This window comes from Calypte anna, chromosome 3 (assembly GCF_003957555.1).
Source record: "Calypte anna isolate BGI_N300 chromosome 3, bCalAnn1_v1.p, whole genome shotgun sequence".
Taxonomy (NCBI): domain Eukaryota; kingdom Metazoa; phylum Chordata; class Aves; order Apodiformes; family Trochilidae; genus Calypte; species Calypte anna.
In genome coordinates, this window is record NC_044246.1 from 86,166,859 (window position 1) to 86,194,464 (window position 27,606).

At 42.0% G+C, this 27,606-nt stretch overlaps 1 protein-coding gene across 5 annotated transcripts in view; it reads right to left on the bottom strand.

Moving 5' to 3' along the window:
• The window catches only part of RIMS1 (regulating synaptic membrane exocytosis 1), a 306,200-nt gene extending 278,980 nt beyond the window's left edge, over positions 1 to 27,220 (bottom strand). For 4 of the 5 annotated variants that reach the window (XM_030448757.1, XM_030448756.1, XM_030448754.1 and 1 more), the window contains exon 1: positions 27,057 to 27,220. In XM_030448757.1, the coding sequence (XP_030304617.1) occupies positions 27,057 to 27,220 (164 nt within the window). Of the gene's footprint in view, positions 1 to 14,025; positions 14,044 to 27,056 lie in introns of all 5 variants that reach the window. The other variant, XM_008502285.2, reaches the window with a different exon arrangement.
• Positions 27,221 to 27,606: the final 386 nt, after the last annotated feature.

A 27,606-nucleotide genomic window follows, 5' to 3' on the forward strand; every position in this document is an offset into this window, starting at 1 on the left:
TTCCACTTCGGGTATACATCCCAAAACATAGTAATCAGCACATGCACACCAATACTGACCTGAGAGTGTGTCTTACTCTTTAAGTTTAAATACACTACATAACACAGTTGGGCAAATACTCTTAAGCATTGAGGTTTCAGGCACCAACACAAATTTCCTGATTTCACAAGGATGTGGCCTGCTGAATGAGCACTGCCACTAAGCTCTTGAAAAAAATTAAGGCAAGAAAGATAGTCATACCTATGTGGTTTCAAAGTACAGTAGTCTCTATGCTTTATGGCTCTCACTTGCAATTCAGCACAGTGATAGATGCATCAAAGCTAAAGCAAATGGTTGGACGCTATATCACCATACCAGAAGCAGCAGAGGCATCCAATACATTCAGCATTTCAGCTGTCATTCCAAATCACCACATCTGCACCATCATCAATGAGGACAGTGCCTACTTATGTTATTGGTCAAGGATTTCACCATGATTCTCCATTGAGAGTATCACAATAAATACACCACACTTTGTGTATTTGTCAAGGTATATTCCAAGGTAAACTTCCACCATTTATTCAGGATTAGATTTTTCAGAGAAAAGAAATACAGCTAATAAATTAAATTCAACACAAAGTCCTAAAAAAAGCCTAAAAAAATATCACTTCTTATTAATGTGCTGTGTTTCTTTCTTTCCACAACACCACATTCCCTGAACTCAAGTACTTTCAGTCTCTACCAATTTTCATTAAAGTACAAGACTCAAGGATCTCTGTAAATATTGGTAAGTACATCAGAAAGATAATCTTAACCCTTCATCTCCAAATTCTATTCCTAAATCATAGGAGCATAGGAGGATCCATGTAAACATAAGAAAAAGCTTTTTTACTGTGAGGGTGACAAAACACTGGAACAGGCTGCCCAGGGAGGTGATGAGTCTTCTTCTCTGGAGATATTCAAAACCTACCTGGACATGTTCTTGTCTAACCTACACTAGGTGCTTGTTGCAAGATGAACCTCTCTTAGGACAGGGCACTCCAAGGTCCAACCAGGTGTTCCAGCAGAAACTCACAAATAGTGCTCTGAGTCTACAGCCCTCAGGGTTGACCAGCCTGGACCAGTGCTATTGTTCCAAGAGCAGCCAATCTCTCTGCTGACTTGCTCAGAAGTGAGCCAAGCCTGCGAGTTTGAGCCTCACCTTTTATTGGTCCCCTAATCCTGCTCATGCAGAGTAGGGGCTCACCCTAATCAGGCACAGGTGGGCTTAACACAAGCTCATGCCCACTACCTGGCAATTAATGGCACCTGGTTGCCTCATTTCACTACAGGTGGTCCTGCCGTGGCAGAGGGGTTGCACTCTATGACCTCTCAAGGTCCCTTCCAACCCCTGACAGTGATTTTTTTGACCCCGACCTTGCTACAACCTCCTTTCAAGTAGCTGTAGAGAGAGATAAGGTCTCTCTCCCCTTAGCCTTGTTTTCTCTAGGTTAAACAATCCCAGTTCCTTCAGCATCTCCTTGTAAGTCTTGCTCTCAACCTATCACCACCTTCATTGCACTTCTCTGGACATGCCCAGCACCTCAATATTCTTCTTGTAGTGAGGGGCCCACAACTGAAACACAATATTCAAGGTGCAGCCTCATCAGTGCTGAGTACAGGGGGGACAATCCCTTCCCTAGTCCTGTGATACAAGCCAGGATGCTGCTGGCCTTCTTAGCCACTTGGGCACAGATTCAGCTGTTTGTCAACCATCACCCCCAGGACCTTTTCTGCCAGGCCACTTCCCAGACATTTTTCCCCAAGGCTGTAGCATTGCCTAAGTTTGAATGGGTGCTTGCTTGAACACACAGTGCCTACGAAAAATAATACTTAGTGATTACTGATGGGACAATATGTCAGCAAATGTAGACCAAGGCATACAGGTATTGCAGATGTGGCTTAACTATTCTCTTCATCATCTTCACTTGTGAAGAAAGCAGCTTTTTTCCTAGGCAAAGAGTAGGTCCTGATGAACCAAATTCTAAAAGAATGATCCTACAGAAAACTTCCTTGCCTAAATTATTCCAGTGGCTCACTTGTACTCAGGAAATATGGGGACTTTGTTGATTCCATCTCGTAAAGCCAGGAATCCAGCAACACACCACCACAGAAAATTCCCATCTCAAAATTTGCCACCTACAATTCATTCTTCATGCAATATTGTTGCACTGGTTACTCCCCAATCCTTGCTGCTTATAGGGCTGCATTCCCTATTGTTACTTTGACTTTCTAGCTTTGGAGAAGCAGTGTACTCTACACTGAATTTTCACCAAGGTTCCCATTCCACCTTAACATAAGGTTTAAAAAAAAAAAAAAAAAAAAAAAAGGTTTTGTTGACAAGATAAACATGCCCTTCAAAAGAGATTGTTTTCACTGTGACTTCTAACTAGTGTATATGTAGATGTTTATCTAGGTGTTTATTCCTCCCCTGCACTCCAAGATGTACCCTGGCTGCTAGAGGAATAGTGAAAGACTTCACAGTAACACAGCATTAAGTGCATTCAGTGCAATAAACATTTTGAAAGATATAATTCTCTTTATCCTGACTTTATAATTTGAGAAGTATGTCTGGGAAGCTAATGCATTCACTTCTGATGCCCTATCTGGGAGACTTCAAGGACATCTTTCTTTCCTAGGTCACATCTAATCAATCACTGCATGCAAGGTCCTCATAAATACACAAGGATTTTTTGGAACGGTGTTTCAGTGAACTCTTTATCTACTTCCCCTCTCAATTTTCTTCTGTCAGACATTATTGGGACTAGTTCCATTAAATTATTTAAAAATATATTATTTACAGGCATACTGTGCTCATTCTGTGAAAAAATCAGGAATAAAAAAATCAGTCCAACTTCAAAGTTAGAAGTGCAGAGAATGGGAATATTCAGTCACACCCAACCTCTCCTTTGTAGCAAGGAATAGAAAGTGATTGAAAGAAATTGCAGTCATTGAAACTTAACTGCCAAATCCCCAGCAGTGAAAAAGTTCATAGGTCTATTACCAGCCATTGGCTTTTCTAACATACATTCCTCAGGGAAAAAAAAAAAAAAACAAAAACATTTTGGGTCCACAGCTTGGCCAAAGATCTGATCTAAACAAAATGCAAAACTATTTCTAACCTTTAGGTACTTCAGTAAAGATTGGCTGACAAATTACATATTTATTTTACTAGAAGCAACATACTTTTTAACATCTTTGGAAAAGGGCTATTTGGGGGAATACAAAGACGCAGCTTTATATTCAGCTGCAGACAGTGGAAACTAAGTTGTGTGTTACTAAAATGTGTACAGAGTTACACAAGTGCCTTGGCCAAAAGTTGAGTGTGAGAGGCTGGGAGTCTCACAAACAGTTCAGTCTCTAACAGACTGTTCCTCTGGGAGCTGGGACTACCAAAACAAAAGGAGAAATTTTAAGGACCTGAGGTGTGCCGAGGTTGTGAAGAGACAAAATGAAGCTGAAGGTGAAGTCATGAGGGGAAGAACAAGAGTGCAGAGCAGATGCTGAACAGAGGTTAAACAACAGATGGGAAGCAGGAGTGCAGCATGGCTTGTAGCTGTGCCAGAAACCACTGGGAATACAATGCCATTACCTATAAAATCATGCATATGTATATTTTATTTATGATATGCTATATATAAAAGCACATACGCTCAGAAAAATGCTTTAGAAGACATCTACAAGATGCAAAGTTTTCTCCACCCCTCTGTTCCCTTGGCTGTAATTCTCCAAAATCCATTACTGAAGCAAACTTCCACCTCAAACACCTTCTCTTGAAACCAACAGCAGCAAGTGCCCTCCTTGCTAAGCCTTCTGGACTTAAAGAAACCAAACACTCCTGTGGATATTTTGCATGCCTGCCTAAAGGAAAATTTAGTGCTGAATTAGAAAGCAGTAAGAATTTCTGAATAACCAGCACATTACAATACAGAGCAAATTGTGAAGGACTATCAGAAGACTCCATCTAGCACTTCTTAAAATGCTATATTTTTATATAAATCTTTAACTTAAAATAGCCTAATGTAAGAAAAAAAAATCCGGACAGGAGCTATTAAAAGGTCCAAACTGTTCCCATTTCCATAACATTCTTCATCCCCTCACTGCCACATTAACGGGTCTTATCTCTGTCTCTAAGGCTTGTAAAAATGTATGCAAACAGTAATGGAATAAGTGACTAGAAGATTACAAAATCCAATTTTCCTGCTCCTAATACAAACTTCCAATACACCAAAACACCCACCTATGCAATCTTACTCACTGCAGGAAACCCCATGTATTAGCTGCTACAAAATGTATCTGAGGAGACAAACTTCCCCTCCATATAGAGTTACACAAGCACACATCACCATATGCCATTCAAGACTAACAGATCAAAAATCACAATCATAAGGTTCTGCTCTATCACCTGACTGTGCTTTACAGGAAATAAATAAAATGAAATAAACTTGTAATATAGTCTTAACATTTTTTATATTATATTTCTACTGAATTTTTTGCACTTACTAATTCATCAACACATCAGACATATAGTCAATGCTTCATTTTCCCTGCAGGGTAAAACAAAAGGGAAAAGAAAAGTGTGAGCAGCATGAACCAACACTGGAGGCAATGAGAAAGGACTGAAGGCAATGAGAACTCATTGAGTCTTGCAAAAGCCCATTGCCCAAGTCACAAAGTGGTACCTTTCTTACAGGAGAAGTAATCTGCTTAAGGAACACTTCAATTACACTTACATGTATTTTTCTGCTCTTCTGGGCATTAATTCCTCCATGCATTGCCCAATAACCCTTTCCAAAAGCTGACACAGTTCCAGGGCTCATTACAGGAGTTTAAGTTTTTTTAACCTTTAGAATGAGACAGTCACAAGCTGCCATTATTTTCAAAATACCATCAGTGAGAATATATATATATATATATATATATATACATACACACACATTTGCAGCTAGGTGAAACTAAGTAAATTTATTAGCTAGCAGCATGACCTCTCCCCTCAGGTTAAACAGGAGAACAAATTAAGAAAATCCCTTGGTATGTGCAGAACATGCACATGTTATATTAATATAAAATAAGATATAGTAAAAGGAAAGAATTTTTGCAGGAGCCACTTGTTAAACTACTGAAAGCACATTATTCTTTAGGACCTGTAACCTCTAAAACAGACACTAATTTTCCAGTAGCATCCTGTACTTCAGGGCACAGAAGAGTGGCACTGCTGCACTTGGGAAAAAAAATGTTTTGGTCCTGGCACTTCTATTATATGCAAAGAAACAAGGTTTATGGTGTCTAATTAAGGGCCAAATAAGGTCTAGAATGTAGTGAAACTTTTCATTCTAATATAATTTGAATTCTACATTAGCAAGAATATTGGTTTCAAATTAAGCAGCAAAGCCCACAGAAAAAGAATATTGAAAAAAATTAGATCCCTTTGAAGAACTATTTTAGTTTTCCTTCATAATCACACAAAAAAGATTCATATTAAATGCCTCATGAAGAAGTGTGGCCTTGGTTTCAAGCTTTTAATGATCTAAAACAATAGAGAAAATTAACAGAAGATGTAAATAGAATTTTTTAGATCTCTTGTTAGAAGTTGAGGCTGCATTTATTAGCGTTATCTGCAGATCCCATTCTGGCTCAAAAAAAATTAAAATCAATTTTTCTGTATAATGATTATATTTGTTTATATCAAAGTCTGACAAAAAGTTTGTATGAATTCCCTTCAACACTTCCTAAGGTTTCAAAAATTAAATATGAAAAAAATAGCAACACATGTGCCTAGACAGTATTTTGAAAGAGAGACTAGAATAAAGGATTCCTAAATCAGAACTATACTATATGTTGCTAGCATGGGTTGCTATGCGTTGGTGAACTCTATTTCAATATAATTTGCATATGTGCTTTAAGATCCTCAATATATTATCCTAGCTGCAGATTTTTGGGGGGTTTTTTTTGGTTTTGGGTTTTTTTGTGTGTGTGGTTTTTTTCATTGAGGCTACCACTACAGCCATTTGTTAGAGTATCTTGACCACCATGGAGAAGAGCTTTTCTGACATGTTTTTACTGAAGGCAGAACCCTCAAAAGCAAATTCAGGATCATTCAGCCAGCACAAGAGGGATTTCCATTCAAAAAAATCACCAGGTATTTGTATTTTATCATAATAATTAGGCCTTGAGTGACATTATAAATATGAGTTAGAGGAAAATAAAATCATGGAGTACAGTACTATGCTTGCATAATTGTATAAGAAATAAAAACTTATCTTCAGAGCAATTCCTAGTGCAAATCTGCCTTGTTTAAGTAATGGAAAGATGGGCAAAGAGCAATACATCTGTTGATAGTTCTGATACTGGGTCATTGTTTGCCTTCATCTTTCATCATGAAATAAAACCTGGTGATGTTTGAACATCCTATTAATTCCCAACTTCTCATGGAGTGCATTTTTATGCAAATACAGTTTTGTTAAACACAACCCCTGATCATACATTGAACAATGTTCCTTGTCATCAAACAACAAAGGATGACATTTCAGCACATGATAAAATGCTGGTTGTTAACTTGTTTGAAATCCATATGCAGCCACAAAGAACTTCACAATGTGCAGGGAACCCACATTGCAAAGCCCCACGATAGATGCATGGCCAACTTTGGACAGAAAAAGCAAGTGCAGCAGTTCAAGCATTCTCCCAGTAACACATTTTGGTCAATGACAAAGTTGTGCCTATGTAGAAGACACATTACCTGAGTTAACTACATGAAATGACCAACTTTAAAACCACCAAGCAGAAACCTTTCTCATGGGCAGTGTTGAACTTGCTGTTAAACTACCAGTGTAAATCAGTAATTCTTTATATTGCATATGCTATACAATAGATTTATATCTTTCTTTGCCAAAATAATACATATTCATATCTGATTCTTTGGAAATTATCACAATGAAAAAGGATGTGGCTTCACTGCCTAGGAGGCATCAGTTCTTATAGAAGGACCCCAAACTGTTGCAATTCTGGTACAGAGAGTGAAGTCAGGTACAGCTACAGACATCAACAAATTCTGTCCCAAATAAGCAGGCAGCATAACACTGGTTATTTGGATTTATTATGATTATTGCTTTGCCTTGCAGCAGTGAACCCTGAGACGTCCACCGAGCCCATAGATTCTCAGAAGCAAAGCCTGGAGACTATTGGAACACATGGAAAAGGAGTGTCACTGAGACAAGCAGCATTCTGAAGAAAGAAGATGGACAACTGAAGGTCAGAGAAAAGCATTAACTCAATTTAATTAATGCACACCTGGAGTACAGGCAGATTCCAACTCCTCCGGAGTGGCAGTCCACAAAGGTTAATTGTATCTCATGTCTCTGTCCAATAACTTAACATCCAGACTGATTCTTTCTTAAAGTGAAATCAAGAAGTACAAATCTCAAAGTGGCACTAGAAGAACAATGACAAATTTTCTGTGTGACAATGACTAATAATTGCTCCTGACACTTGTTACGGGCTGCCAGAAGTCTACCAGCTACAGATATATTCAGCATTGTGGCAGTGCAGTGCACCTTTGAAAAAAAAATCAGATGCTCTGATTGCCATTTCTGGCAAACAAGCAACTGAATTAGCAAATTTCCATTACAGTTAGCACTTCTGGCAAATCCTTACCTTCAAAGTTCATCCAAAAGCACTGAAGACTAGGAAAATGAATCATTAAATCATCTTAAAGTGACCCCTCCAAAACTGCTGGATCCCAGCATATGATCTAGGTTATTGCCTGTCAGTTTTGGTTAGACAACTCAATACCAAGGACTGGTATCTTGCAGACAGGACACATTAATTTAAAAGAAAGAGGGAAAAAAATGTCAAAAGAATAATACCATTAACCATTCAGTTCTTGCAATGGATAACCTCTAAAATATGTGGGTAAACCTCCAAGATATCTCCCTCAAACTTCTTCCACAGCACATCTATTTACTTATGTCTCTCTACCTCTCCCACACCCTTTTTCTATTCCCCCACTAATGAATCACATGAAAGAGCTTTTTTTTTCGGGGGGGGGTGCGGGGAAGGGAGGGAAGTGTACTTCTGCCTCTTTGTATGCACACTTTTGATCAGCAGCAGTCTGTGAATAATAACATTTGTCTGTGAAACTCTGAAGAATGCACATACTGCAGTTTCAGAATTCATTGTGCTTCCCTTACGAAGCACTCTGGGGCAGGTGCCTGATCTATATTAAAGTCCGCAGCCTTCTATCCTTAAGGCCATCCCAAACAACCAAAACATAAGTTTGGTACAAGACTGCCCACTGCAGTCATCCCCCCAAATGTAGGGGATGACTCTTTCATACCCATCTTCTGGATGCCAAGATGCAGGATGACACTACTGCTTATCTGTTTCTCATCACAATTTGGAAAACTCGCTACTTTCTCCAACATCTAGAATAGAAAGAGATGGACCAGCCCAGTAGAGTCTAATTCCATTAAATCGGGAGGTTTAATTCCATGTTAACCACATTATTTCAGTCTGATAACCTTTCATCATAAAAATAAGGTTCATACTGTAGCCAAATAGGGTCTTGTACATTGAGAAAAGAGTAAAGAGATGGAAAGGCTCTTCCCCTTTCCAGCTGTTTCAGGGGACATAGGATCAGATGGTGCAGGATCAAGGTAGAGACTTCTATGCCACCTCTAAAGGATTTATATGCTGGTCCCTCTCTCCCCTCCAATGCCATTGTAGCACTGGGCAAAATGGAGAGAATTCAGATTTTCAGGGTGGTGGAACCAGTGCTAGCAGTGGCTAAGCAGGCTCCTGATACCAGATGACACTATGCAGCCTGTGAGATTATGCACCTACATGGCTTACCTTAAATCTGGAGCAAAGTTTTCTAATGCTGTCTCTCATAATACTATATACAATATGCATATGCATAGCCACACACACAACAGGAGATTCCACACCCTGTGTGTGGACTAAAGAGTTATCCCTAACCCACCGGAGTGTGGCACTGGGGAAGAACTACAGAGAAGCACCAGGGATATTTCCCAGCCAAGAGCAGCTTGGGTTGTTGATTCAGCAAAGCAGGGACTTTTACATATTCAGAGCACTTTCTGTGGTTTTGATTAAGATGTCTGCTGTACAGTGAACTGTTTGCCCCAGTTGTTTTCCTGTCTTGTCTAGCTGTATTTGCACCCAAAACCAAAACTTCAAAATCTTTTACTCCTTTTTCTTTCTGTTCAGCTGACTCCTTTTAGTTCCGTTCTTCACCCACCCAAAAAGCAGAGATGCCACCTTTAATTAAAAACAAAACCACACAAACACACACCATTCCCTCAGGCACTGAGCCTGCACAGATTAATACGTACATGCACACAACTTCCAATATGTCAGGCTGGAGATGACAAGGCTGGACAGACGCAGGGGATGTGGCACCCTGCCTACAAACCTAGAGAATAACACACATTTAGTGCTGCCTTATAGCTGGCCTGCTTGTGCTTCTTATACTTCATCTCTCTTTTGTCTGCTCTCTCTGTTAGGAAGGCAAACTCCTGGTGCAGGGCCTTTCCACAACTACTGTACAGCTCCTGTGACAGCAGGGATGCTTTCCTAACCAGAGGAAGCAGTTTTCTTAGAAGCAGTAAGATTCAACTAAATTCCACATATTCAAAACCACAAAGCCCCCCAAATTGAGACTGAGTTTACACAACAAATGGTTTCAAAAAATAGTAATGTGGGTTACTACTATAGGGTTTAAGAAGTCTTAAGATGTGGCTGGGCTAGGTTTCCAAGTCCTCTGCTACAAACAAGGAGACCCAACCAGCTAACCACCAGATCTTACATGGCTCTACATTTCAATTAAAATGTTAGGCGCAGCCAAGGAGTATTCAGGTAATACTTTAAAATGCTGATTTTCTGGGAACATTGAATTCAAAGCCACTGAAGTGTCCAGTTCCCTCTTCAGTCAAGCTACTCTGTGTTTCCGGATGCTCCTGCTGCATCATTTGAGGCTGCCAAGATCTGGGAAAGCAGCTCTGCCAAGACCCAAGCATCTGAACCTAATGACTCAGACCCCTCTCTTCACAGTCACAAGGCTGGCTCACACTCTGAGCATTTCTGAACCTTTGTATTTTCTACTTGCCTTCTAATTTATTTATTTTCACACTGAAAATAAATGTTCACCTCCTCCTGATTTGTGTGCTTAACTATCTCCAGTTCAAACCCAAAGTGAAACAGACACATAAATACGCAAGTCCCAGATCTGCTACCAAAGGATCCATCACTTTTGATTACCCAGTTCTCAGTGTGTGGAGTGCTATTTGACGCTTGTTCTGTACTAGACGACCAGGCAGCTGCATCACTCACAGCCTACTTCCCGGCTGCCACCCCAGCCTAGTTCCAGCCTTCCCCTCACATTTCTCTCCTGGCATATATTCTTCCTCTGTCTGATCCCCACAGAGCCATCTATATGCCCTCTGAGTCCAACATTTTGTGCCTTAAGGGATGTGTAATTTCTTATAGGTTTAACTGCTCACTTGCCATGTATTTCCCCCCTTCCTGCTGTCCCTCACAAGGCCATAGCCTGCATTCTCATCTTCTCTCATTTTTCCTCTCCCATGGCAACTAAGCAACCATAGTTTTTCTAGTGAATAGCCTTGCAGGCACAATGCAAAATGACGACTATTTTGCAGCCTTTTCTCATTATTCTGGCGGTTACACTGTGAGGAAATTTAAAACACCTTAGCTAGCATGAGACACAGGATTAACACAACCAAATATAGAAAAAGATTTTATCAAAGTACCTCAGTTTCACTGGTGGCAGTTTAACACTAATTCACACAGATAAGGTACTGCTGCTTCTCGTGTGGAGGGAAACACTCTCACCTCAGTAGCCATAATATTTGAGAAATGAGAGAGCCCCGAGAGAAAGATAGTGATCTCAAAAATCCCACAGGAGGAATCAGGAGAGAGCGGGCAGGCTGTTGTGCAGGTCTGAAAACACAGACTGAGTGGAAGGTTTTACCATAGCTGTGTCCAGCAATAAAACCTGGACAGCCCAGGAACCGCTTCCTGGAGGAAACACCCACCCATGATGTGCCAAGGGAGCTCCATGCCAGAAACCACTGCCTGCTCTCCAGCCACCTCGAATCTCTGCTGCCTGCTGCTGCAAAACCTGGTTTAAAATAGCAATCAGCTTCCCACCCTTTCCTCCCCATTCTTCTGGCGGAGCAACGAAAACAAAGGGGGTACCACTGGACAACTCAAGTAGCATCAGACACCTGTGTTAAGACAACAAAATCCCCTCCTGAGAGACAGAAGCATAGGTTCTGTCACCACACCTCCTGGCACAGCACAGACATATCCCTCAGATGCAACGAGACTGTGCTTGGTACCCCTGAACACTGACTCCAGGTCATCCTCTTCCCAAGGTTTTATGAACTGAGCATGACATATGCAACACCGCGGTTTCCTTATAGTTTTGCAGGTAGCTCCCCTTAGACAGAAGCGCATTTTAATATGTATAGAATGGCTCTTTAACTTAACTTCATTCGTATAGGGTTTTCATTTATCAAGAGAAAGATTGTAATGTCCAGATTGAGAGGGGAAAAAAAATTGCAAGTGTTCCTAAAACATTAAAGAGTGAACTCTGATGTACTGCATGTATTGTATGCACTAGGTAAAATATAAATGTTGGTGCAAACAAGTGATTTAAACATCTGAAAGGCAAATAAAGTTGAAAGCTGTAATGAAAAGTATATAATATATAATATATAATATAATGAAAAGTATATATTAGAAGACAGAGACACATGCACTTCTAATTGGTTTAGAATTCAGCTTGGAAAGACCATAGTATTTTGGGGCATAATTTGAACTGTCTTCAACACACAGCAGTAATTTCCAGGTTTACAAAATGTAACAAAACATATTTGGGGAACTATTAAAAAATTAGAATCGGACAGTCCTGGGATGCAGCTCTCTGAAGAACAAACATCTTGATATCAAATAAGGGCTCGACTTCACACTATAAAAAACTGTAGACAGCTATATTCAGACAAACTACGGTAACACAGCAGAAGAAGTTTTCCCATACTCTCAGGGGCCGTTTTAGCCTGGAGGAAAAACTACTTTTCTTTTATCTTCAGGGACAACACTTTTAATTTTCTTGTTCGTTCAGTTCTTGGCCTCTGACAAAGGAGTCAAAAAGGTGGCAGTTGCCGAAGTCACTTATTGATTTTCTTGGTTTATTTATGAATGCCAGACAGGCAAGGGCCTGTCTTCAAAATTTAACACCTGGTATTTTACACCCTTAAGTAAATTGCCAGAAAAATCAGTTCCTTTCCACCTCTGCAATTTTCACATAACAAGTGAGTTGCCCTCATAGAAAGTTCATCAAACTTTGGCTTTCATAGAAAGCTCTCAAATTTAGGAGCTAAGCACTAAAACTGTATGTGGAATTTCCCTCTCTTCCCTATCATAGAATCATAGAATCATAGAATCATAGAATCATAGAATCATAGAATCATAGAATTAGCCGGGTTGGAAGGGACCTCAGAGATCATCTAGTCCAACCCTTGACCCACCGGAGCAGTTGCTAGACCATGGCACTGAGTGCCACATCCAGTCTTTTTTTAAATGTCTCCAGGGACGGAGAATCTACCACCTACTTCAAGAACAATTTAACCTATGGTCTCAGTTGACCTCCATTCTCCTACTTAGTACACAGGAAGGAAAGCTCTGCTTTAAGCTTAAATACATGCAGTGGGAAGTGGAGGGGCAGAAAGAAAGGCATGGTATGAGATCAACAGGACGGTCTTCTAGGGTATTCTCATGTACAGTACATTGCAGTAATCCAACAGAAGGTGACAGAAACCATGAATCACTCTGACAAGGTCTTGATTTCAAAGAAATATGCTTAAATGCAGACAAAAAAAAGCATCCTTGATCATAAATTCTGCAAGGAGAGAGTCGAAAGCATTGCCAAACTGCAAACTAAAAAAAAAAATGAGGACAAACCCTCTCCATAACAGGAAGCACTACTGTTGATGGTGTTCTCAAGATTTTCCCCTCATATTGGAAACTTTATTAATTTTACTTCAAGGAAGCCTTGGCTTTTTCACTTTTGATCCCATATAGGATAGACACCAGGATGGAAAGAATCAGATCACCTCAGCTGGATCAAAGAGAGCATTGTCTCATCTGCCATGTAACTACAACTCCTCAGCTCCTTTTCTACAGGGACAGTTTAAAACCTTTTCAGAGAGGGACATGCTTAGAACCTGAAACATTGCCATGGAAAAACAAGATGTCACAGGTGAACCAATCATTAAATTCACTGCTGATCCCCTGAACCAGTCAACACAGCCCAAACAGCTCCTGGTGAAAGTTTTTATGGTAATAACTGTTTGAAAGATACTTTAAGGGAGAATGTTCCACTTTAAGCTAATGTAGCTTTACAAAAAAAAATTATGAAGATATTTTGTGTATAAGTGTGAGAGCTTTTAAATTTTAAAACTTTAATCAATATCAAATAATCTAAAATTAAAAATACAAGAGTCATAATATATTAGTGGGGTTCTATACTCTTAGATTTTTCATTTTTAAAAAAATCAATATTTAATTTTGCTCAGAAACATAAGAAAAATGTACTGTGTGTTTAATCTGAGGAACTTACTTTTTCACACATACACTATAAGAATCAATTCACCTCTGAGTAAATATAGTACCTTTCCATGAGTACACTGAACAGCAGCTTTTTGAGAAAACAAAGGAAAACAAAATATACAATTAAGATTGCAGGAAAATAGTGGTATATACAACAGAAAGTTAAATAATACAAACACACTAAGTTATAAATGTGCGTTTTTTTCAGAAATGTAGGTGGGTATGCCTTGGTTTCACCTTTGTGACGTTTACTATTCATGTAAAGCTTGTGGATTAACTGAACAGTGACTGAATGCATTTGAGAAAAATGTGCTTCTTTCTGCAAAATACAAAATTTACAGGGACATATCCCAACTAAACAGATCCAACAACACACATCTTACTCCAGATGTACTTCCAATGATCCTTACTCCAAGTCAAGAGATCCACCAAAGTTAGTCAAACTCACCACAGGTACAGAACCACAGCAATACAATGGTTTACTGGTCCATGGCAGTAACTTGTTCAACTTTGTCACCTGTCTCCATGATATGACTGAAGGCAAAAATATTCCAAATTTTCAGCTCCTGATCAAGTTTCACCAATGAACTCTGCATATTTCATAGAATTAGAATCACAGAATCAGCCAAGTTGGAAAGGACCTCTGAGATCATCAAGTCCAACCCTTGATCCACTACCACTATGGTTACCAGACCATGGCACTGCGTGCCACATCAGTCTCTTCTTAAAAACCTCCAGGGATGGAGAATCCACCACCTCCCTGGGCAGCCCATTCCATTGCCTGATCACCCTCTCTGGAAAGAACTGTTTCCTATTATCCAACCTAAACCTCCCCTGGCAGAGCTTAAGTCCATGCCCTCTTGTCTTACTGGTAGCTGCCTGGGAGAAGAGACCGACCCCCCCCTGGCTACACCCTCCATTCAGGGAGTTGTAGAGAGTGATGAGGTCTCTGAGCCACTTCTCCTACTTTGTCTCTCTCTTCTGAAGAGCTTGTAGCCATCCATGTCAGCACTCCAGTCATGTTTCTGTGATGGCAACTACATCACAGCTTTCTTGCTGCATAATGGCTTCCACCTCTTGTTTGTTTCCCATACTGTGTTCAATGGTGTACATGCACTTCAGCTGGGCTACTGATTTTACTCTGATTTTACTCAGGCTTTCCTCCCTTGGGCTCATCTCTAGAGAGCCCAGTTTCAATCCCCTCCCCCCTTCAAACCTATTTTAAAGCCCTCCTGATCAGCACCACAAACTTATAGGCTATAGTTCTTTTGCCCCTGCTAGATAGTTGAAGCCTATCTGAACTGAGGAGACAAGGTACCAGGAAATTTACCCCATCGTCAAAAAAACCCCAAAACTCTGCCAGTAGCATCAATCCTTTAGCCTTATCAATAGGTTATTGATAAGATGGGTTTTCCTAGTCCTCTCCTCATTGATCCCTGCTACTGCAGGAGGCAAACACCACCTGTGCTCCTGTTCCATTGACTAATTCACCTTGAAGTCTTTTTTAACTTGCCAGGTACTTCTTCCATTAATGCCATCGCTGCCAGGCTGGACTACCAACAGTGGATAATAATCTGAGGGCCAAATTAGCTCAGGGAGTCTCTCGCTGATATTCCTCACCCAGGTCCCAAGAAGGCAGCAGACCTCCCTATGGGATGGGACCAGTCAGCATATCGGGTCTTCAGCTCCCCTCAGAAGGGTGTCACAAACTACAACTACCTTTTTATTTTTGCTTTATAATTGTGGCTGTAATCCATCTGGAGACCCTCCAAACAGAACTTCCTCTTTACTGTCCTCTACCTGATTCTCTGGGTCCAGGGTTCCATACTTTGCAGGTGACATCCAGGACCAAAATCAATACTTAAACTAGGATGATCCAGACTTCTCATAAATTCTGTCCCTTTCTCCCCAGCTGCCTAGCCTCATGCACCAAGCACTCCATCAACCAGCTGCATTTCTGTTCTGCTTCTGTAGCTAAAACCATGAAGCTGGCAGAACATTAAACTGTATAGCTGAAGTTTGTCATGAAATGTCAAAAATTTTGCAATAAATAACAGTGTCAAGGAGACTTTATCATCTAAATAACTAAAATAGTTGTAAATTGTTTCACTCCTCAAGCTTCCACATGATCTTTTCATCTACATCCATGCAATTTAACTTTATCAGTACAAACTTCAGCTTCCTGATGTCAAATATCAAAGTGATTCTAAGGTTAATACTGCAAATATGCCAAACGCAATTACTTTATTTTTAAATAACTTCATATGAAAGGCTAATTAATAAACCAAGGTAATAATGAATATATATATAAAAATACTGCTTTCTTAGTGCATGCAAGTGCTAGAGAAATTCTGCAAAGAAAAGATGTTAGAAGGCTCAGACTACTTTGTCTGTTTTTGTATATGTCTTGATGTTTTTTCCAAGACCAGTGGAATCATCAAAACAAAACAGTTGCACTAACAAATTATGGCTTGAAACTCAACCAAGCATATTCAATCATCCAGTTACAAAATTACTTTGCTGCATAAAATGCTTGTCACTTCTCTCAAAAGTCCTATTACTAATCATTTATTCTGTACAATATTTCCACAAGATTAATACATACTGATGCAAATAGCCTAATCTTTGCATTGCTTGAATAGCATAGGGCTGTGGGTTTGCTAAGTATCAGGAAAGAGAACAGTGTATCAGTATAAATCTTACCAAATCCTTGTTTTTTGATACGATTGTGAAGCCTTCATAGTAAGACTTCACAATTCATATATATTTTAAAGAAATGTAAATACAATCTTCACAAGCAGTGGCTACAAAATTTGTAATACTTGCTGGGCTCATAGACCAAATCAAGTTTGTGAAAAAAACAGTATCTTTTATTATACTTGCTAGTATAAGACGTAGACAGAGTTCTGGGTACCTAACTTCTTTATTTGATCAATGTGGAGTATGCAGTATTGGCAACCAAGAGAAACACTTGAGAGAACACTTCACACTTAGGTCATTCAAGCATGTGAAGATTTCCATTAGCAATTCTCAGAACAAACAGAGCGCTCTGTTGCTTGCTAAAATAATAGTAGACTTTTCCTCTGCAATATAATAGTACTTACACTAAAATAGCATGGTTGGGCTGAATTCCGTTCATGGGCAATGTCCTAATAAATTTCACCTAATGAAGTTTAAAAAAACAACTCTGAATTAAAGACCCTAAAGGAAATAACTGGATTTTGATGCAAAGCATTTAAATCACCATTCCAACTAGAATTTGGTGTTTATCTAAAGCCCAAAACACAGAGAAAATTATTCTTTTATTAAGCCTCAGATCCTCAAAATTTCAAACTGTTAATATGCTAAATCCACTGCTGTCATCATTAAAAAGTATAGCTCTATCTGCTAGGTTCAGCCCTGATCACAAGCAGCTCTCAGGGAATAAACCAATCTTTAATGATTCAAAGAGGGTTTGATATGAATAAAAAAATTGGGAGATTTCAAACACTACCCATTTTCATTACTGATATCTGGAAAAAAAATGTACAAACACACTTGCTTGCCTGTCTTTAATAGTACTAACAATGTTTATCATAAGCAAAGTACACAAAGTCCTGACACTGAAAATAAGACACCTGATGTAAACAAACTCAGAAATGAGTTCCAAAACAGACGCTCTAATTCAATCTAGAACTGTCTGGAAACAGTTATTCCTTGTGCAGTATCTCTTCATGCCTCTGAACTGGCAAGTGTATGAATGGTTTTGTGTGTGTCATTACTTTGAAAATTGCAACTAGCTTTTCTTGTCTCTGTAATAGTGCCAGCTAATATAGCTGGAACATGGTTTTCTTCTTTAAAACTCTCTCCGGATACAAGTATCTAATATCCAGTCAAATTTTGAGGATGATCACTTCAGTTACAAAGCATTACGATGCCAACCTATCACGTGCAAATTGTCACACCTGAGTAACTATTACAGCAAACTGATAGTGGTGCACTTTCCTACTATTGGTTGTGAAAACCAAAAATAACTCTGACTAACATTTACTGCCTAAGTTCCAAAAGTAGGCAACACCATAAACATCGCAAAATCTTTATCATATCTGTGAAGTAGAAAAGAAGGGATGAAACAATTGTAACTCTTGACAGATGCAGAGACCTGATAAGCTATTTGCATCCTGATAGATCAAATATATGGATCTATAAAGGGTAAATCACACAGCCTTGATCAGGTGTAAATCATTCCGGCAACTGTAAACGAAATACAAGTGTTTCCAAAAAGCAAAATGAAACCACTGTATGTTTGTAAATGGTTACATAAGATTTTCTTACATGCTTTATTACCACTGGGAATTAGACTAAAACTGGAGGCACTCAAGCTTTTTTCCCCAGAATATAATTGCATGCCAGCACCTCTTTATTAGTACTGGTAGCACTAGAGGGCAGAGTGAGGGAGAAGGTAAAATTGCCTAGAAATTCTAAGTGGCTCTAACTACTGGCAACCAAAAATAAAATTTCAATGTTGTCATTTTCCACCTCCTATAACGCCTGAATGCCAACAAGCCTGAATGGAAAGGCAGCAATATTCTAAATAGCCTTTTCTTCAGGTATTAAGTTCAAGTCTTAAAATGTGTAGCAACAGCCTGATGAATGAAACTCACTACAACTTTTTTAGTTGCTTTCCTATATCCAAGGACACAAAAAATTCTTCAGAAATAAAATGTCATTGATAAGACTGAGAATTTTAAATGTTTCTTAATGTTGTTCTCCCTCTGCTATTTTCTGGAGAAACTACCAACAGGAGGGTATCTCTAGAGCAGATCTCTCTTCTGCATAATTCCTTTTAAGATCTGAGCTTATAAAAACTCTGTACTTTGAGAAGTTGCTTTCTGTAGTTCATGTTCTTTCACCCATTCTTTGCCTTCACCCTTCTGCAGGGCACAGATAATGTCCATGAATTTTTAGAGTCACAGACTTCTGAGTCAGGAAGTATTAGTGCTATGTCAGACAATGCCGGGCATAAAGCTTTGGAAGCTTCTTGTATCAAGTGACAGAATCATGCAGGAAGACTCACACACAGAAATTAACACCCCATGCATTCCAGTTGAAATCACTGGAAGTGGGGATTCAAAAGAGCTCTGGACAAAATTTTGCCTTTTGAAATTTCAATATATGCAGATCTGAAGCCCATGTTTCAAACATGGTAGGGAAGCTTTTTACTGCCTGTCATCCCTTAGCACCTCCCACTCTTTTATAGCTTTTGGGGAAATTCCTATGAATCTTGTATTGTCTGCTGACAGTCTCCTGCTCCTGTCTTGGCAGCGAGATGGCTCCCCCATAGAACAGACAATGGCTGTCTCATAACTGCCTTACTGCATGACTGTGTGCAGCTGTGAATACATTTTGACTGTATTTACTGGTCTCCTTGGACTCCCAAGTCCACCTTCCCCCTTAAAAATCACTACCAAATTGCTGAAATTCCCTTAAAGTCACAAAAACCCTCCTTGCAATTCTGAGGTCACCACAGTTGTCTCCTTTGATCAGGACACCTTTCTAGCTACACCTGCCCTATCAGAATGGTGAAAACTTGAAGCCTTAAATGCTGTTAAATTCTTTCTGAAGTTTCCATTAGTTTCTGCAATAGTTCAGTGCTCTCTCTCCCCCCATTAATGAGGACCTTGGACAGTAAAAAGTGCTGGAAGAAGCACTGACTACAAGCACTCCTCCCCCTGAATGACTGAGACTTATTTGAGAGTATGTTAGATGTGGGTTTCCTCCCGAAACTTTAAAATATGTAACAAAGGAACATGCCAAATCCTGCAGAGGAAGAGGGTTGATCCCATGCAACAAACCAGCTGGAAAGAAGCTCTTGAGAGAAGCAGCTGAGGATTCCTATTCAACATCAAATTAAGCATGACTCAACAATGTGCCCTTGCAGTAAAGAAGACCAACACCATCCTGGGACGTATTGGAAAAGCATTGCTCCCTAATTATTAACTAATATTCCTGTGGTAAATGTTAAAATAACACTCGTAAATCTTTCCTCTCTAACTCACCACTAGTGAAGGCACATCTGGGTGCTAGGTCCAGTTCTGGGCTCCTCAACACAAAAAAAAAACATGGATATACTGGAATGAGAGCAGCAATGAGCCACAAAGACAGTTCAGGGGCTGAAGCTTGTCACATAAAGAGAGGCTGACAAACTGGAGGCTCTTCAGCCTGGAGAAGGCTTATGGGGATCCTAACAATGTGTATTGATCTCCAGTGGGCAGAAATAAAGAAGACAGAGATAAACTCTTCCCAGAGGTGCTGACAGAATGAGAGGCAATGGCCACATCTGAAACTCAGTAGATGCCATCTGAACATTAGGAAACACTTTTTACTATAAGGGTGGTTTGAACACTGGAAAAAGTTGTCCAGAGAGTTTGTGGACTCTCTATCTTTGGAGACATTCAGAAGCCATCTGCACACAGTCCTAGGCTGCCAGCTGTACGTGGCCCTGCTCTGAGTAGGACAAGACATACTCCAGACACCTGCAGTTCTCCAGAAGCAAAATAATTTCAGCATGGATTTGTACTCTCATGTGTCAGGATCAAAGCTGACATTGCCAAGAAGAGGTACAAGGCAATATCTGAACAATCTGTCTGGGTGATTCCAGGGGCTTAAACCATCCATGTACACAGTAAGCAACTTGCCCTCTGCTCTCTGCTCCATCACAGAGTCTGAAACACAGTGTTTCCATATCTCTTTAAGTACAAGAGAAGAAATAAAGGCTTTCAAGCAGCAGAGGTGAGGGCATCCTCCATTCCTCCTGTTCTACTGCACAGAAAGTAAGATTCACACGACCATGGAAAAAGTAAATAAGAGGCAGTCTGACTCACAGGAGGGAGTCTTGGTATTGTTTTATCTATTTTACCCTTTAATTCCTTGGTGGCAAATGCACAACCAGTACCCAGAACTCTTGATTCCTCCTTTGTCTTCTCAGTGGGATTCAAGACGGGCTTTAGTTCCTTTAACCTAAAGACAGGATAAAGACAGACTTCCTCATGATGGCCCCTTGACTCATTTCTGCAGAGTGGCCCAGTTTCAACAGAAGGAATAAAGACTGCTCCAACCTCTCTCTTCCCTGCTGTTTATGGAAGGGCAATTATCATCAGGGGATTTGTAGCATTCAGGCTAATAAGGACGTAGAACCCTACTGCCTTATTTTGCCTCTAAGTGCTACACAAAATAAGGGTGGCAGAAGACAATTCAATGTTTTATGACAATGTTAGGTGTGGTAAAAATGCTAGAAATGGTGAGGGGAAAAAAATGTCTTCCTGGCCAAACTGTTAAACTTCAGAGCTAGCAGTTCAGACTGGAGGCTTCAGGTGCACACAGGACATGACACAGACGTTATCAGGAGATCTCTGAAACAGAGATTCTCACCAACCTCAAGTGACTTCAGGATTTGGCAGCCCTGAAAAGTGAGCAGCTCTAATAACCCTGTTGATTCTAGAGACTTGAATTCTGCTAAAATCAAGTTTGTATACCAAACTAGATGGTCAAAATAAGATGTTCGGATCAAGTTCTCCCTAATTATTAACTACTATTCCCACGGCAAATCTTAAAATAACACTCTTAAAACCCATGAAGGTTTCAAGTACCTGCTAGCCTCTCTATTGAAACTACTCCATTAGAGTTACAAAACTACAAAGAACCCCCCGTCTCTCTGAGTTGTTTCCTACTATGTTTGCCCTGGCAAACACCATCTTACACAATCTTGTTAAATCCCATCAGAAGCTTTTGTCATCACTTAAATTTGGTCCAGAAAATGACTGCCATGGTAATTAGGAACGTCCACATTTCTGGTGAAAATTTGCTGGTCCCCCTTTGATAAGCTGCTGTCCACCAAGATGTGAGAAAAGTAGCTTGGGATACTTTGGCTATCTCAATGTATGGTCCTGTTGAGCTGTGAGAGTCTGCAGGAAAAGAGAACTGGAACTGAACTAGCTGTGTTCACAGCTACCGTGGTTTGCACTTATTACATAACTAACCCAATGAGATAAGGCACACAGCTGCACAGGAGCAAACCTCAACTTAAGTACATACTTATAAATATAGTTCTGTGATTTGTCTATGACTGAAATCTGCTTTATATTAATTGAGGTTGTTTCACTTTGAGGCACTTTATACTCATAAACAATATAGCTGTCTCAGGCTATATAACATCTGAATGCACATTTTAAACTTTTGAACTATTTTTCCTTTTAAAAAATGGTTTTCTGTTTTGGGGCTTTTTTCTGCCCCTATTTTTGCAAATGATGGCTTGTTTCTGTCTTCAACCTCATTCAAAACTTTCCCTCTCCCACTTCCTCACAATTTTTTAGTCACATCAGTCACCTGCAGAGTAATATCTGGACTTCAGGCTAAACACATCAGCCACTCAACACAAACCTCTTCCCTTTCAGCTAGAGGGGTATTTACCATGTAAAACAGCACAAAAAGCCTCCAATCAAGTAGTCTGCAAAGAAGGTCATGGCAGATTCTACCACTGTCCTACACAAACATTGATTCATAAAGGAGCAGCAGAGGCTTGGGTCTATAAGGCCAAACTCCAAAGAAAAGTTACTAAAGAGTACAGTCTTCAGAGATATCCACAAAATCTGGAACAGTCAGTGTGAAACAGGAAAAGAAGAGTGGATCAGAGTTGAGTCTACCATGGTGAAGTCTCACCTACTCAGCAGACTGCTCTGTGTGCTGCTGTCAAAGGTGTGACAGGCAGGAGGATGGAGCTCTCCCAACCATACAGAACAAAAAGGCAACACTGGGAAGCCCCAAGACAAGAAGACCATTGAGCTGAGGAGGAGAACCTGCTTCCTACTGCCAGACCTTTCTCTATATTAAACTTCTCTGAGTCTTTTAAAAAGGCTACATTAACAGTCCTGGGTAACTAGAAGCATACAGTATGACAGCAAGACAGCTCCTCTGCAAGGGGAGCTCTCCCTTTGGCCTTGACATTAAGTTAGGCTCCTAGGCCCATAAACTTTTCATTCTTCTATGTATGGGAAGCCAAACTGTCTCCACTATGGTACTTGTCTAGGACACCATTTCTTCAGGTTGATAAGTGTGCTGGACTTAGGTAACCACTTTCTAACCACACCTAAGGTAGCTGGAAGCAGGAACACTGACTGTCCCCTACATCTTAAGAAAGTGGCCATGACTGTGCCATGAAAACAGCACTTTAAATTCAGCACTAGGTGTCAATACACATTTTAGAGGTACTATATTAGCATCAGGTCTTTCAGAGGACTTAAGATTATGACTGTGTAGTTTGTGACTCCCCAGCAGAGAGGCACAAAGCAGACAGCAAGCAACTCAGCAGTCAGGGCACTCACATGTTCTGATCCTATGTGTCCTGGACACACAGACACCCAGCTTCTCAGATGCACCATGATGGAGAGATTTTGTGGACTTCACTCAGGATGCACCAGTTTCTACTTTGTGCCAGGTTAGCATCAAAGTGCTTAAGTGGACTGGAGTATTCAGGGCCATACACCAGACCAGGACCCCACTTACTGCATGAAGGCATGGATATGGTCTCAGGAGTACCCAGTGATACTGCCCCTATTACAGCACAAATGTAAAATCCCTCTCTGGATGCAAAGGCAATTTCAAGGCAAGTGGCTACCATTACAGTGTAGCTCATCCCAAGGTACACCTGCTGGTACAAAAAAAGCAAAAGGAAGAACCTTCACAAGTGTGTTAACTTCTCAACACATTGTGCCAGGGTATGCAACAGGTCACAGGATAGCAGTTTCCCCTTCCTCAGAAACCACACAAAGCAGCATGAAATCTGAGAATGGAAGGGTGAGGAGAGCACAAGGTCTCTGCCTCTGACCAAGTATACTTAGAAAAAGAAAGTCACACTGAACATACAAGTTGCATGCCTTTATCCTAAGGGTGTCATCAGCTCCGTTATCCCCAAACTGCTGAAGGAAACTGACAGATCAGGCAAATTCCTGGAGAGAGAGCAGCAGGGGGTTTCAAAGGGCAGCCTGCACTCCTGCCTGTCCCCGGTGCAAGCAGCAAAAGCGCCGCGTTACGCTGTCCATAGTGCTGCTCCCGGTTAACAGCACCCTGCTCCCGGCTGGCGTGCTGCAGTGCCTGCTGATGTCAGCAGGAACGGCAGAGGTTTAAAGGCTTTTTGCTCAGTCACAAATGGGGCTCAGGAAGACACAGAGGTACAGACCCAGAAGAGAAGGATGCAGCTTCTTTACCAGTGACCCGAACCTCTTTCCTTTCTGCTGAAATCCATGAAGTCTACTCACAACAACTCAAATTTCCATGGATCCACAATTTTATGGGCATCCTGTGAAGAATAGTTTAACAAGTAACTCTTCCTAAAGTTTTCTGCTATGAGGAATGCTGGAAAGGAAAATTACAAGTACTGTTTCAGAAACTTTTATTGCTACCAGGACATCCAAAACAGGAGAGAAATGCTGCACCCTTTTTATCCCTTATGATTCATGAGACAGCATGCATCTGGCCTCTGATCAGCCCAGGACTGAAGGTAGCTGGTTTGCAACAGGGATCTTACTGACTTCCAGGGGACACTACAAATTTTCATGTGGGAGTTACAGACGGAAACATTTCTCTGCCAGGTGGTTTTAAATGAAAACTGCTGGCAGTTTTTGCTGAGATATTTGGATAATCAGAAAAACTTTTACCAAAGATAATGGGAGGGGATGTTGAGTTTTATCATATAGCTGTGTCATCTGGATAGAACCATTGTATATTTGTAACAAAACTCTCCAAAATTATGGAAGTAAATTCTTGTCTCAAAATTCAATCTTGTGAGAGTTACACTCTGGGAAGATGTGCCTGACTCTTGTCATAAGAAGGAAGTAAGTGCTCAGCACAGAGAAAAGGCAAGTGATCCCAGAAAATCTAGTGGCTCTTACAAGGCATCATCCATATGAAAACTATTTGCTGTGACCTGATTTTAGAAAACCAATGATACAACTAAAGTAAGTACACAGGTTTGTAAATTTCCCAGTGTATTTTCTACTAATTTCTGGCTCTTTATTTAAAGAAAAAAAATCTACTTAAAATCATAATTTCTCAGACCAGTGAAGAGTCTAGACTGTTGTTCTTATAATTTGAAAGAACTGTGATAACTTTTGCTATCACGAACCCTTGAAGATAATATAATTTTAGTTGAATTAACAAAGCACAATTTGCTTAAGCAAATCGCTCCTAAGCAAAGCACAAATATCTTTAAAAAATTGTATTTAAAATGTACTAAATTAATTTAGTAAAACTGCTGAAGATTCCCATAATGTCCAAGAAAAGGAAATATCAGTCCAGAATTCAGAAATGCCAATGCAAAATAAGAGAAGAAAAAAAAATCGAGGAATAGAAAAAGGAGGGAAATTTATCCTCTACCTCCTGTTAACAAGAATACAACTGAGAAAAATACAACCATCTCTACTAACAAAAGTTAATTCTTGCAGTGACTGTAAGATTTGTAGTATTGCTTTCCAACATCATCACAGAACCAGTAATCTTCACTGAATAAAACCTAAATATTTATAGGGAAGTATCTGTGCTGGAGGACAAGGAACAGGAGAAGGATAAATGTAGTTAGAGCCTTTGAGAACTCTTTATTTAATTTTCTTCTGATAAATAGAAACTGAGAAAGGATCTTTTACTTACATTTTCCCACACAGACTTAATACAATGCATTTTCACAAAATGTTTCTCCTTTCAACCACCTCACCTCCAAGCCTAGCCACACCCCAAGTGTAATGAGCAGCAACAGAGAACTGAACTCTTAGCCTTGGACTGAGATCCAAACACCACGCTCCCGGCCGTCTCCTCGGCAATACGCAATGCGAGCAGCTGGGCCCCAGTACCCACCGCTGCAATCACCTCTAGTAGCCCCTGTAAAAATTCAGAGCCAGGCAGCAATGGGAAGGGACAGAGACAGCAGTACACTGAAACACTGTCCCAGCTTCACCACGCACAGTGTGCGGGGCCAAAGTCGGGAGCCTGCGGGGGTTTGGTCTTTGGTTTCGGTCAGAGAAAGCGATGGAGAAGAGCTGGCACCTGCATCGTTCAAGTGGGCATTTCCGATGCTGCTAAAAGAAATGCCCAGATCACACCACGCCTCCAGAGCATCCCTTCCGAGCACAGGTGTATGGAACCAGATGACAATGAGGTAAGGATACACCTCCTGTGGTAGGGAGGGTCTGGCCAGCGTCAGAGGTTTGCACGTATTCCAGTCACCTATCCTATCGTTTCCCCCCCTCAGAGCAAACAGGCCTGACGGGTAGTCAGAAGAGGAGAAACCCTGATTCTCCTCCACAGGCCACAGCTTCAATCTGTTTATTCTCATCACTCGCAGCAGGCAATTTGGTAACGTTACGTTTGAAGCCTCCTATTGACGAAGAAGGCTAGAAAATGTGGTCACATGCGCTGTTTGGCAAGGATCGGGGCGGGGAGGATAGAGAGAAGGTTCAGAAGAGGCTGTGGGGACCTGGTTTCTAAACATGGCACCTCCCCAACACTCCGCGCTCCCCACACCCCTCTCTACCTCCCTCCTTGTGTCGCCGGCAGCCGGATAAACCCACTCCCCCTTCGTCCCGCCAGCACGCACACACGCACGCTTCCCTCCTGCAATGAGCAGTGCGACTAATTACATTTATTTCCTAATTACGAACGCCCCGCTGTCCTCACGGCGAGCTGCCCGCCTCCCGGCCGCTGCCATCCCGGCACCAGGCGAGGGGCGGGTCGGGGGCGGCGGTTGGGGGCGCACGCGGGGCGGCGGTTAGGGCGGCGGACTCGGGGCGGCGGTTGTGGGCGCACGCGGGGCGGCGGCTGGGGCGGGGGGCACCGGGCGGTGGAGGGGGGGAGCCCGCCCCAACCCCGCGGCCGCCCCAGCCCCGCGGCCGCCGGTAGCGGAGGCCGAGCCAGGCGGGGGCAGCACGGCAGCCGCCGAGACTCCCGCACGCAGGGAAACCCCACCCAGCGGCCCCTCCTGACAGAGGCGGGGTTTTGGGGACCCCAAAGGAATCCCACCTCGCCCCTCACCCCCATCTCGGGGTTTCCGCCCGCCCCTCCACCGCTGGCTCCCTCGGGGCGGGGAGGGCCGCCGTCCCGCTCCGTCCCGCCGTACCGGGCTCTCCCCTCCCTGCAGCTCTGTCTCGGGAGGAGCTGCCTGGGGTAGGAGAGGTCGGCCAGGGAGGAAGAAGTTCTGGGTCGGGAGCAGAGCGGGACCGGGGCTTCGCGGGGCTAAGCAAGGCAAGGGGTCCCTGCGGAGCGGCCGGCCCCGGGCTCCGGCCGGCCCCCGCTGTGACAGCTTCGGCTCGCCGGCGATCGGCGCATGAATGAGTGCCTGAGTGAATGAATGACTGGCGTCTGCTTACTTGAGCATGGCCTCTTCTTTCTCTTCCTCTTCTTTCTGCCGGTCCATCACTGCCATGATAATGTTCCTCTCCTCCTCTGTCAGGTGGCTCAGGTCGGGCAGCTCCTGCATCGGGGGGGGCACCGTGGGCGGGCGAGGGCCGCGGGGCCCCACCGAAGAAGACATTTTCTTTCCGCCTCTCCCTTACACCTTCTACCTTTGCACGGCAAACCAAGCCAACCTCTCCTCCGCCCCCTTCACAGTGTAGTCCTCCGAGCAGCAGCAGCCGGCAGCTCTCTGGCAGCAGCGGAGGAGGAGGCGGAGACCCAGCCTTTCATGGTTGCTTGCATCCACCCCGGCCCGGCTGCTGCTGCTTGCTCCCTTTGTTTCCGCGGCTTCAGGGAGCTCGGGGGCTGCCGTGCCGCCGCCCGCAGCCCATCCTCCCGGCGGTGGGCGTGCGGGGCGGGGGTGCCGTGGCGCGGAGGGCTCCCGATCGCCGCTGGCGGGCTGCGGGAGGGAGCGAGGGGGCGGGAGGGGGGGCGGTGCGCGCCGCGGACCGGCCGGGAAGGGCG